The 13,501-nt window shown below is 36.4% G+C and overlaps 1 protein-coding gene across 1 annotated transcript in view; it reads left to right on the top strand.

The window, feature by feature from the left end:
• The window catches only part of RtcB (RtcB RNA ligase), a 42,508-nt gene that overhangs the window by 13,783 nt on the left and 15,224 nt on the right, over positions 1-13,501 (top strand). The window contains exons 4-5 of the mRNA XM_072544476.1: positions 8,471-8,806; positions 12,751-12,885. Coding sequence (XP_072400577.1) covers positions 8,471-8,806; positions 12,751-12,885 — 471 coding nt within the window. The remainder of the gene's footprint in view (positions 1-8,470; positions 8,807-12,750; positions 12,886-13,501) is intronic.

Genomic DNA, 13,501 nt, shown 5'->3' with positions numbered 1-13,501 from the left:
TTGTAATTCAAATAATTTTAGTAAGTTTTACAAATGTGCCATTAGATAAGACTTTAAAACAAAATTAGAGACTGATGATACATCGGCAACTATACTATATGTATCAGCTATAATGGAGTTATTGACATTATGTAGTGATTGTACACATTTTCGACTAAATAAAGAATTCTATAAACAAAATTTTGGTCTAGCAATGGGCTCTAGTTTATCTCCATTATTACCCAATATATTTATGGAAGATTTTGAAACAAATATTATTTCTAAACAAAATTGAAAACCCACAGTACGGTGGAGATATGTAGATGATGTATTCTCAATACGACCTCATCCATCAGAGTTGTTGGACACATTCTTGAATGATATAACCGATAAAGAAGAGACAATAACATTTACCATAGAAAAAGAATATAAATAACACACACCGACAGATATCTAAATTACAAATCAAATCATAATATCAATATTTAAAATGGAATTATTAAATTCTTATATGATAGAGCCAAAATTACTTGTTCTAATGAAAATTCGTTCTTAGAGGAGAAACATCTGTTTTATTAAAAAATGATTATCTTTTATCGTTTATAACAAGGAATTTTTAAGAATCAACCGAAAGGAACAGAACAACTTAGAACGAAATTCTACAGCATCCACAAGGAATAATACGAGAAAAATAATACCACACATAAAAGGATTATCAGAAGAACTTAAAACGATAGGAAATAAATTCAACATATCAACAACATTCAAAATAACAAACACATTGAGATCTATTTTATCTAAAACTAAACAGGTAACAATGAACAAGAAAGAACAAATTTATTGTGTTACGATAAATATACTGGCCTAACTTTTATGACTAATTATTCTGTTTTATTGTAGAAATTTCGGTGGAAGTCTAGAACCAAAATTATGGTGAATGAGCCGGCTAAACTTCTCGATCTTTCGATGCTGTTCTAGTATATCAGGATTTCGTATATAAATACAACATTTTTATATGGAGGGCAGTTAATACTCAAGACCCGCGCTCGCGAATTTGTACGTACGGATATAATAAATTATTGTCAGATAAGTTAATATAAATAAAGAAATAAATTAAATCCGTAAGTGTTATAAATATTGAACCTTTTAATAAATTCACAACAAATGGTGCCAGAAGTGAGATCGAACATAAATTAGACTTATAATAATAATACAAGTGAATACGTAAAATAAATTGTGAAAATGGCTACGATTTATGAGCTCACAGTGACGAATTTAAGAAGACATCTCGAAGACAGAGAATTAGCTTCTACCGGAAAAAAGGCTGAGTTAGTCCAACGACTAAAGAACGCTTTGCTAGAAGAAGGTCTAGATCCAGAGACTTATATATTTGAAGATGCTGTCATCTCGTCGATTTCGAAATTGGAGAACAAAGTTTCTGACGATATTTCGAAAGTTTCTTCTGATGTAGCCAAAGTTTCCGGTGATATCGCATCATTAGAGAACAAAGTTTCTGGCGATATTTCGAAAGTTTCCGGCGACATCGCTTCTTTAGAAAGCAAAGTTTCTAACGAGATTTCTTCCCTGGAAAGCAAAGTTTCTGCTAACATCTCTTCAGAAATCTCTAAAGTCACTTCTGAGATGTCTGCCCTGGACGATAGAATATCTTCGTTAAAAAACCAAGTTGCTGCCGATAAGTTGGCCTTCGAAGAAAAGATTAAAGAGATGGAAAGGAAGATGGAAGAAACAGGGACAGCAGAGAGAGGTAACAATCCGATTACAGTGGAGATAAAAGAAGACGAGACGAAATTTAAGTTGGAGACACGGCCGAAATTTGAAGGAAGTGGAGGTTCTATTCATGTTAAAGTCCCAACTTTCGACGGAAAATCATCATGGAACAACTACATGAAACAGTTCGAATCAGCCGCAAGAGCAAATGGATGGTCTGAAAAAGAAAAGGCTGTAAACCTGACTATCGCTCTTCGAGGAGATGCCTTAGATGTGCTTCAGACCATAGCCGTAGAGGAGACCGATGATTTCGAACAACTGAAGAAGAGGTTAAATATGCGATATGGCCACGAACATTTGGAGCATGTATATCAGTCGCAGCTTAAAAATCGTAGACAGAAGAAAGATGAGGCTCTTCAAGAATATGAGGTAGATATTGCCAGATTAGTACGATATGCTTATCCAACAGCTCCCGAAGACATGATGGAAAAGTTGGCCGTTCAAACGTTTATTGATGGTCTTCGTGATCATGAAATGCAGAGAACACTACGATTAGCTCGTCACAAGACGCTGGTTGATGTCTTATCCGCCGCCCTCGAATACGAGTCAGCTACGCAGGCCTCTGGAGGGTACAGTAAAGTTAGGACTGTAAAAGAGGAAGAAGATGAAGATAAACTTGACCAGCTCGTTAATATGATTAAGAGTATGACATACAAGAAAACGAAGACCATCAGATGCTGGAATTGTGGCGAAATAGGACACGTGCGAAGCTCCTGTAAGCACCCTAGGTACGACGCAAATCAAGAAACTCACCATCAGGAAAACTAGAACGGGTCAGCCTTAGGGGGGCAGCTTCGACCCAAAACTTTTCCAAAGACCCTCTCATACTAATAGCTTCTTTGAAATGTCGTGAAGATAGTGTATATGTAGATGGAGACATAAATGGTAAAAGACATACGTTGTTGGTGGATACCGGAGCGACCAGAACCATTATACGCCCGACAGTTATAAACAGCCGAAAGAAACTGTTACCAACGAGGTTGCGACTTCGGACCGCTACAGGTGAAAATGCTAACATTCATGGAGAAATCCAGGTACAATTGGGAATTGGAGCAGAAAAGTTCGTCCATACTGTTATAGTTGCTGACATCGAAGAGGATGTTATATTAGGAATGGACGTAATGAATATGCATGGATTCCAATTGGATTTTAAGAATAAGGTAATCAAAGTTGGCAACGAGGAGGTATTTCTCCATCCACATAATGACAACACTGTGCAAGCAGCCATTACAGAAGATACAGTCGTGCCTGCGAGAAGCGAAACGATCATAGTAGCGCGGCTACAGGGATTTGTGGACGAAGGGAGACCTGTTATGATGGAGCCTTGGAACCACGACGATGAGGTTGGCCGTGGAATCATAATTGGAAAGGAATTGGTGACTTCGGCTAAGGAAATTCCTGTGAGACTTATCAATGTCAACGACTACCCAGTGACCATAAAGAAAGAGACAAAAGTAGGAACTTGTGTACCTGTGACATCCATAATCCGTCAGGCGACAACATCTGATAATTCCAACGACAAATTCGACCAAATGGTTGCAGTTGCAGGACAGTCTCTAAATCAGATGGAAAAAAGGAAATTAAGGGAATTTCTTCGGCAGTATCGTGATATTTTCGTACCGAAAGGAGGAAAGACGGGAAGAACTACCGTTGTTAAGCATAAAATTGATACTGGTAATGCTAAGCCAATTCGTCAAACAGCTCGACGATTACCACAGGCGAAAAGAGAGGAAGCTGAAACGATTGTTCAGGAAATGAAGAAAGACGGGGTGATAGAACCTTCTACGAGCCCATGGGTCTCTCCGGTGGTCCTGGTTAAGAAGAAAGACGGAACGACGAGGTTCTGTGTGGATTACCGTTTGCTGAACAACGTTACCAAGAAAGATAGTTATCGTCTGCCTCGGATCGATGACACATTGGACACATTGGCTGGAAGTAAATTGTTTTCCACTTTGGATTTGAAGTCTGGATACTGGCAGGTAGAAATGGACCCAGTAGATAAAGAAAAGACAGCCTTCACCACAGGATCTGGATTGTGGCAATTCAACGTTATGCCATTTGGACTTTGTAATGCTCCTGCGACATTTGAGAGGCTTATGGAAAATGTGTTGAGAGGGTTATCTTGGAAAACATGCCTGGTTTATTTAGATGACATAATCGTCTTGGGGGAGACATTCGAAGATCATTTGAGGAATTTAGAAAACGTTTTTAATCGACTTAAAGCTGCCCAATTGATGCTAAACCCCAAGAAGTGCCAGCTATTTCAAGGTAAAGTCAATTATCTGGGTCATATAGTCAGTAAAGAAGGAGTGGCCGTGGATAAGGGAAAAATCGATTCCATTAAGGAATGGCCAAAACCAACTGACAAACATCAAGTGAGAAGTTTTCTTGGACTATGTACTTACTACCGGAGGTTTATTAAGAAGTTTGCAGATATCGCTAAGCCATTAACGCGACTTACGGAGGAAGCAAGAGATTACCGCTGGGATACAGACTGCCAAAATGCCTTTGAGACCTTGAAAAAGCATTTAATAACAGCACCAATTTTAGGGTATCCACTGCCAGAAGGAGAGTTCATCTTAGATACAGATGCAAGTAATGTGGGAATTGGAGGAGTGCTGTCTCAGATTCAAGGAGGACAGGAACGAGTCCTCGGATATTTTAGTAAAGTTCTTTCAAAACCTGAGCGGAATTATTGCGTCACGAGAAGAGAACTTCTGGCAGTAGTGAAATCAGTAGAGCACTTCTATCAATACCTCTATGGAAGGAAGTTTTTAATCCGAACCGACCATGCCGCCCTTAAGTGGTTGATGCAGTTTAAGAATCCAGAGGGTCAGATAGCCAGGTGGATCGAACGACTCCAAGAATACGATTTTAAGATTGAGCACCGAGCCGGAGTTAGCCACAGAAACGCTGATTCTCTTTCCAGACGGCCATGCCCAGCAGAGTGTCCCCACTGCAACAAAACGGAATCCAAGGAAGCAGCAGTGCTAAGAACGACGATTGTCAACGACGACTGGACGCCCACTAAGATAAGGGAAGAACAAGAGAGAGATCCAGTTATACAGAAAATCCGAAAATGGAAAGAGGAAAACCGTCGACCACCTTGGCAGGAAATATCAAACCTATGCTCAGTAGTTAAGACGTATTGGGCCCAGTGGGACTCATTTATCATCGAAGATGGCTTGCTCAAACGAGTCCTGGAAAATGATGACGGTTCAGAGAAAAGAAGACAGTTGGTGATTCCAAAGAGCAGAATAGCCGAAGTACTTCGTCAGTTACACGACAGTCCATCGGGAGGGCATTTTGGTGTAAGGAAAACCCTTCAGCGAATTCGGGAACGGTTTTATTGGATGAACAGTTCCGACGACGTAAAAGACTGGTGTAAGAAATGTACTATTTGTGCTACGAGTAACGGGCCTCACCGGAAAAGGAGAGCTCCTATGAGACAATATAATGTTGGAAGCCCGTTTGAAAGAATAGCTTTGGACATTGCAGGGCCATTTCCAGAAAGTGAAAATGGGGGCAAGTACATGTTGGTAGTAATGGATTACTTCACTAAGTGGGTCGAGATTTACGCACTTCCAGACCAGAAGGCCGCCACCGTTGCAGATAAGTTGATCCAAGAATATATCAGCCGATTTGGAGTGCCTTTGGAGATCCATAGTGACCAAGGCAGGAACTTCGAAAGTGATCTATTCCAAGGAATATGTGATAGACTAGGCATGAAGAAAACAAGAACTACCGCGTATCATCCGCAATCGGATGGTATGGTAGAACGAATGAATAGGACAGTTGGCAAGTATTTGACAAAGATGGTGTCCGATCATCAGCGAGACTGGGACCAATACCTTCCGTTCTTCACAATGGCCTACAGATCTGCTGTTAACGAATCAACGGGCCAGACACCAGCCAGAGTCCTATTCGGACGCGAAATGCGACTACCTTGTGATCTAGAATTTGGGTGTCGACCTGGAGAAGATGTAGCAGGTGAAGATTATGTGATCGAATTACGAAGAAGAATGGACGATGTACATGAGTTGGTCCGTTCCCACCTTCAGATTGCTAGCGACCGAATGAAGAAACGGTACGATACACAAGCCGAAAAGGGTTGCTTTAAGAAGAACGACAAAGTATGGCTGTATAATCCCAAGAAGCGAAAAGGTTGTTCTCCCAAATTGCAGCAGTTTTGGGAAGGTCCATACCTCATCATGGAGAAGATCAACGATGTCATCTACCGAATAAACAAGATTCCGAGGGGAAAGCCGATGATAGTACACCATAACCGGTTGGCATCTTTCGAAGGTGACCACGACGTAGATGAAGAAGTGGAAGTAAACCAAGTCCAAGATGTGTCTGACCTCACGTTTGAGGAATTCATGGGTGCCTATGGAGGTACCGGTAAAGCGAGACATGGTGTTACCACTGAAGAAAAGCAAGATCTACTCGCGCTCCCCGATGACTACTCGCTGGCCCTTACCATCCCGGCCAGTATCAAAGACGCACCAGGGTTGGCATCCGTCTTTCGAAGGAAGTTTGGTCGAGTTGCAGAACTTCAATGCCAAGTGCCAGCTCCCGGTAAAACCTTGAAACTCCAAGATGCATCACGTTACCTTTTCTACCTGGTAACAAAAGACACTGCCCGTGACCAACCTACCTACCGAGATGTATGGGAAGCCTTACTTCAATTGAGAGGGCACGTACTAGAGTCCGACGTGCAAAAGTTAGCCATGCCAAAGTTGGAGTGCCGCCAATTAGATTGGAGGGTTATCCGAAATATGGTGGAGGAGATCTTTAAAGACACCGAAGTCCAGGTGTTAGTCTGTTGCAATCCGCATAGTTACTGGTGCGGAGAGAAAACCGTCCCTTGTCATTTTTATACAACTGGAAGTTGTAAAAGAGGGTCCAGTTGCCGATACCAGCATACAGTTCCGGTTCCAGTCCCGACAAGGTTCCAGGAGGAACCATCTTTTAAGAGGGGGGCAATGTTACGATAAATATACTGGCCTAACTTTTATGACTAATTATTCTGTTTTATTGTAGAAATTTCGGTGGAAGTCTAGAACCAAAATTATGGTGAATGAGCCGGCTAAACTTCTCGATCTTTCGATGCTGTTCTAGTATATCAGGATTTCGTATATAAATACAACATTTTTATATGGAGGGCAGTTAATACTCAAGACCCGCGCTCGCGAATTTGTACGTACGGATATAATAAATTATTGTCAGATAAGTTAATATAAATAAAGAAATAAATTAAATCCGTAAGTGTTATAAATATTGAACCTTTTAATAAATTCACAACATTTGTATTTAAAAAATACCATGTGAATGCGATCATTTTTATTTAGGGGAAACATAGAGACCATTAAATGTTAGAATAAGTGAACATCAATATTATATTAAAAATTGAGAATTTGATAGATTTCAAATATGTAAACACACATGGGAAAATAATCATAGGGTTCAACCGAACGATTCAAGTATAGTCCTAAAAGAAACAGATGGTAAAAATAGAAAAATCAAAGAAGCTGCTCTAATTATGCTAAATAATTCCAATTGCGTCGCAAATTCCTCGGCAGAATGCTGTAGGATCTGGTTACCCATATTAAGAGCGTAGGCGCAAAATTTCGGGCCAATGCTAATTAAATGCATTCATGTTTTTCGAATCCTGAGAAAACTAATAAGTATTTTTGAAAAATTTAAACGCAGAATGAAAGACTACATTATTACTGAGGGCCGAAAGTCCATGAAAATTTCTATAATGTTTATTTTAATAAGTTACAGGGGTGAAAAAAAAAAGAGAAAATTTTAGTGTGATTTTTAATTTCAAATATCTCATTCAAAAATACTTTTTGTTTATTCTAAGGGACTTTCGGCCCTCGGTAATAATGTAATCTTTCATTCTGCGTTTAAATTTTTCAAAAATATTTGTTAGTTTTCTCAGGATTCGAAAAAAATGATTGCATTTAAAAAGCATTAGCCCGAAATTTTGCGCCTACGCTCTTAAAAGAAGATATCAGTAAAAAGAAAATACCACTATTAGTAAGTCAATAACATATCGAGGATATATATCATTTATGTTTTTAAATAACAGACATATAAAATCGAGCTGTAAAAGTAGTCCAGAGATGGAAGCTCCAAGGAAATAGAACAAGAGGAAGGCACCGTAAAAGATGGATAGACGACGTAGAGAGGATCTTAAAACCATGAACATGAGGCAGTGTTCGTCTGTCTACTCTAAAATTTATCTGTCTGTCTGTCTAATTTCGCAAAGTCGTGTACTCTAAAATGCATAATTTATGTCTGAATTGTCAATATAAATGAGTCAGATAAAATTAAATTATTTAAAGAATTTTTCACCAAGTAATAAAAACAAAATTTGTTTAATTTTGATTTTTGTTGTTTAAACTATCTCTGCGTCATGATTAGATTACCAATTTTTAAAATTGGAAATGTGAGATTTTTCATTGCGGTTTAACATAATACTAACTATTCCAATAGGAATGTTAACAGGTGTAACCAAAAATCTATAAATTTTACATAAATATTGGACAATAATCTCTAAAAATGATCATGGCCATGATCGACAGAGGTACTTAAAATCGACTAATTTTATGCTTGTCCAAATCAGATCATAAAAACTCTACTACATTGTAAATGAAATGTTACAATTTATACTTATATTAATATAATTTTAAAGTTAGGAACGTTGGGAGCTGGCAACCACTATGCCGAAATCCAAGTAGTAGAAGAAATCTATGACAAATGGGCAGCCAGTAAGATGGGTATTGAAGAAAAAGGACAAATTTGTGTTATGATTCACTCAGGAAGTCGTGGTTTTGGTCATCAAGTTGCTACAGATGCTCTTGTTCAGATGGAAAAAGCCATGAAGAGGGACAATATTGAAACTAACGACAGGCAGTTGGCATGTGCCAGAATCAACAGTCAAGAAGGTCAGGATTATTTGAAGAGTATGGCAGCTGCTGCCAATTTTGCATGGGTTAATAGAAGCTCTATGACTTTCTTAAGCCGGCAGGTTTGTTGATATATATTTATTATTGTATGTATGTTTTACATGGTATCGTCTTTACTTTTTTTGCACTTGTGCGGATTGAATTAATATATTATATTTATAGTTGTGTTCAAAAAATACCCGGAATTTTCGTTTTTTGAGAAAAATATTTATTATTATACTGCCAATCCTTGACACTTCTCACACTCGATCTTTGGGATAGCAGTAGTTCTATCAGCGATGCGCTTTTAATGTCATTTAAGCTTGTGAAATGACGGCTCTTTAAAGTTTTCTTTATTTTTGGAAATAGGAAAAAGTCACACGGAGCCATGACTGGCTAATATGGAGGCTGGGGAATCATTACAGTATTGTTAGAAGCATAGCTTTCTTATCGCGGTTCCGGATAGAATGTGTTGATCGGTGAAATGGATTGCGCAGAGGTATGAAAATATAAAAACGCGATGAAGCGCAGTTAAACGCAAATCGTGCGACCACACACTACTTGGAGTGTATAAATGCAGTAAATACATAAACGTATTAAAAAATAAAATAATCGAATCGAATGTAATTGAATTCAATTAAATTAAATTGAATTCAATTCAATTGACTTCAATTAAATTCAATTCAAGTTAAATTTTATTAAATTAAATCAAATTAAAAACCATCGCTTCATGCGTAGACGATAATAAAGCTATGTTTCCCCTCCTCGGTGTACCACATGACGTTTTTTTTTTTGGCCAAAACGAATCACGAACAAACTATAAAGTGGGAGCTGGTCCATTATCGTGAAGCAAAAGCCATAGTTTGTTTTTCCACAAACCAGGTCTTTTTTTTTTCGGAATGTCTCACACGGCGTTGAACTTGTAGGTAGTAGTTTTTATTGACAGTTTGATCTCGTGAAGACAGTGAGCATAACCTTCACGTTCGACCGCATTTGTCGAGCTTTTTTGATCTTGGCGAACCAGAATGCCCCCACTGGGACGATGGAACCTTAGTTTTAACGTCGTGTCTATAAATCCATGCTTTGTCACCTGTTTCGAAACACGTTTCATACCCAAAACGTTTAAAAAATTATCATGGCATGAACCAATTGATATGCCAACTTTATCAGCGACTTCTCCGATTGTGATTCGGCGGTCGTTCATAACCATTTCTGTGGTTTTTTTTTATGTTTTCATCAGTTCTTGATGTGCTGGGGCGTCCGGGGCTTATATCATCTTCAACATCTTCACGACCATCTTAGAAACGCTTATACCACGCCTAAACTCTTGTTTTTTTCATAACATATTTACCATAGGTCTTTGTTAACATTTTACACACTTTGTTACACTTTTTTTTGCGCAAAATTTAATACAAATTTTTTGATCCATTTTTGAATCGAAGCTTCTATACTAGGAAACTATAGGCTTCTATACTAGGAAACTATAGGCTTCTATACTACTTTTCTCTACAGTAAAATGCTAAGGCATGCGTTATGTAACTATCGCCACAACCTGGCGTCGTCACGGGTAGCGTCATAGAATAGTGGTTCTTGACATCGATTCACTACTCCCGATCAATTCGTTTCTAGTAATATATTTACTCTAAGCAGGTTTAAATTAAAAACAGCATGAAAAATAGCTAACAAAATATAGACATTAAATGAGAAGTCAACAAATTATTCAACAAATTGTAACCATTGTCAAAATTTAAGAAAGGCATAAATGTCATCCCATTAATAAAAACCATGAATAATCTGTTTAAATTTTTTAATAATTCTCATTTTAAAATAATTTCATATCAATAAAATTAATATTTTCAAACATATTAAGGAATTGGGTTTATATAATAGTTAACTTTACTATCAAATGATAATTATTTATATTTTATTAATAGTTGGTCTGAATTTGACAGGTTTGTCATAAGTAAACAAAGTATGCTTTGTTAATACGTTAACAGGTGACGTTCGGAGCAAACACAATAGTTTACTGAATTTGTTTAAAATATAAAAAATAAATAAATAATAAAATTACTTTATTGTAAATGTAAATGTAAATTTTAAAAATACAGAAAGCAGTATGAAGCTCCACAATAATCTGCAGTACCGCTTACTATTCCACTTTTTTTTAAATAAGTAAATGAAAATCGCCGAGCTCATTAAAACCTTCGAACCCTAATGGCAGTCACAGACAAGATAAATAATGAATATAGCTGCAAGTTTTTATACTTTAGGGCATGTATACCAACGTAATAAAAAAACTTTTACGACTGGCCACTCCAAACCCGCGAAATTTAAAAATTCTGGATATTTTTTTAACATACCTTGTACCGCTAAAATAAATGGATCATCCCCTAATACGTTTAACAGCTGAATAATATTACATTTATATTATTATTTAAATGATTTATAGTAGAACACAAGATGTATTCCCTCTTTTTGTTTGTTTTCAAACATTACAGCAATTTAGTTAATATATCTTAAAGTAGATTTATGTTGTCTTTTTATGTCTACCGTGATTTACTGTATTCTAATGTTCTCAAGATAACTCTTCCATCAATATCTCAGTTTTGTTGGTTAAGTTTTATTATTGGTAATTCACGTTTCTCCAAATCTATCAGTTTTTGATTTCATTTCCACTGTGAACATTTGTCCTTTGCTAAGATTTATTAAGAATCATTTTCACACGTGTAGAGTTCGTTTAAACTATTTTCTAAACCGTAAAACAATAAAAAATTAATGTAATAACGTAAAACTTAATGTAATAAATTTGTGGTCAATGAACTAAGGCACCGATGGTATTAAGCTTTTCCATTTTTCCAGATTATGATAGAATTTGTTTGTTTTTTATTGGTGTCTTTCAAAATATGACATGCTTCTTTTATGAGAAACATGATGTCATATTTTGGACGTAATTTCCATTTTGACGTTACATTTTACATCACTTTTTCGCCATTTTCCCACGTTATGATAGGATAGGTTTGTTTATTTATCGGTATCTGTCAAAATAAGACGTCACCTTCCTTATTTATTTTTCAATCAGAAAGGTTTTTTTTAACAAAAGTGGCGTCACTTTATGATATGTCATATATCTTTTGACAGCTCTTGTGACATTCAAAACGTTTCTCGTTTTTTGTAGATTGTATTTCGAAATTTTAAAATGGCGACAGCACAAACAGAATTCTACCTACCTAATCCCTACTCTCATAATTTGGTAGCTTTGCACTTCGGTGGAAAATACTTGAATAGCCCAAGTTATTTTTCTTATTTCGCACATTCCGATAAACATTTTTCATAAATAATAATATATGAAACTTACATCATTTTAAAACGCTTGTGTCACTCAGTATGTTCCTTAATTTTTGTGCGATTGTTTCGCGCTGTTTAATATCGTTACCATGCAATTAAGAAAATTTTCCCAAACTTACTCCCATTGAAAGATTATAACTCTTTCTTGTGTTTACTAAGATATAGTATTATATAGCCATATATTTTCTCTCAAAGAAAATTTAGATGATCTCATATTTTTGAGAGATGCCAATAAATACATAAAAGCTGAAGACTACTTAATTATTAGCGGTATTCCAAATTATTATTATTTTGACATAGCCGCTATTGAACGTTGAATGACCGTCAGTTTGAAACAGCTCTACAGAATCGCACAAGTATCTAAGTGATACTAGAGCTTTTAAATTTAGGTATTACTGTTTATCATTTTTAATGATAACGTCACAAAAACATAAAAACGCCATAAAAATTCTATTAGTCGAATTATCCAGAAATTTATGTTTTATACCATTTTAGTTATGGCATTTTTTCTAATTTTCTAGTAGTCGTATCTATTCAATGCATTCGTCTGTTAGATCTATTGGAATTTTTAATTAGTATCATTATTTCTTTTTATGATCATTATATATGGCATCATCTGTTTCCTATATTTCAGATTGTAATTTTTTCTTAACTTAACAACACCGCTTGTGTTTGGTTTTAGGCATTTGCCAAGAAGTTCGGCTTAGCTCCAGATGATCTCGATATGCATGTCATTTATGATGTGTCCCACAACATAGCAAAAGTTGAAGAACATATCGTAGATGGGAAACCAAAAACACTTTTAGTTCACAGAAAGGTGAGTAAACTGTCTTATATTAATATTATATAAAACATACATGGGCAAATTATTTACGCGGAGGGCCACATAAAATAAAAAACATTCTCTAGGCGGGCCGAAACAAAAATTAACTACACAGAGTATGAAGGTGTATGTGACATATGAAACTGAGCTTCTTCAGGAATGAAGCTAAGTGCTGGCCAGTCGATCGGTTTTTAATGCTATTTTCACGAAGCTTCATAGTAGAAAACACCTGTTCGTTCACAAATATAGAAGGAGGCAAACGTCGCAATAATTATCTTCTGAGCATGCGATTTCAGGTTTTTGACAGGGCCTTATAGCAAATCAGTTTTAAAAATTTTAAAAACATTGAGAAATAGTTGCTTCAATTCAGTGGTGTATTGCAACTCAATAAGTTCGAGCTGCAATTCTGGTTTTACTGATTCAAACTTGTCATGAAGACATTTCACGCTTTTCTCATACCTCATATTCAGATTGTCTTCCATAACTGTAATACTTTTTAGCTTTGGAAAATGAGTAAGGTCTTTCTTGACTAGTTGTTTAGAAAATAGATTAAATTGCATTTTGAATCCTCTGATATAACCCCAAATATCATGGGTTAATTGATTGAGTT

This window comes from Diabrotica undecimpunctata, chromosome 1 (assembly GCF_040954645.1).
Source record: "Diabrotica undecimpunctata isolate CICGRU chromosome 1, icDiaUnde3, whole genome shotgun sequence".
Classification (NCBI taxonomy): domain Eukaryota; kingdom Metazoa; phylum Arthropoda; class Insecta; order Coleoptera; family Chrysomelidae; genus Diabrotica; species Diabrotica undecimpunctata.
The sequence above is the reverse complement of the archived record's forward strand: the minus strand, read 5'-3'. Positions and strand labels throughout refer to the sequence as shown.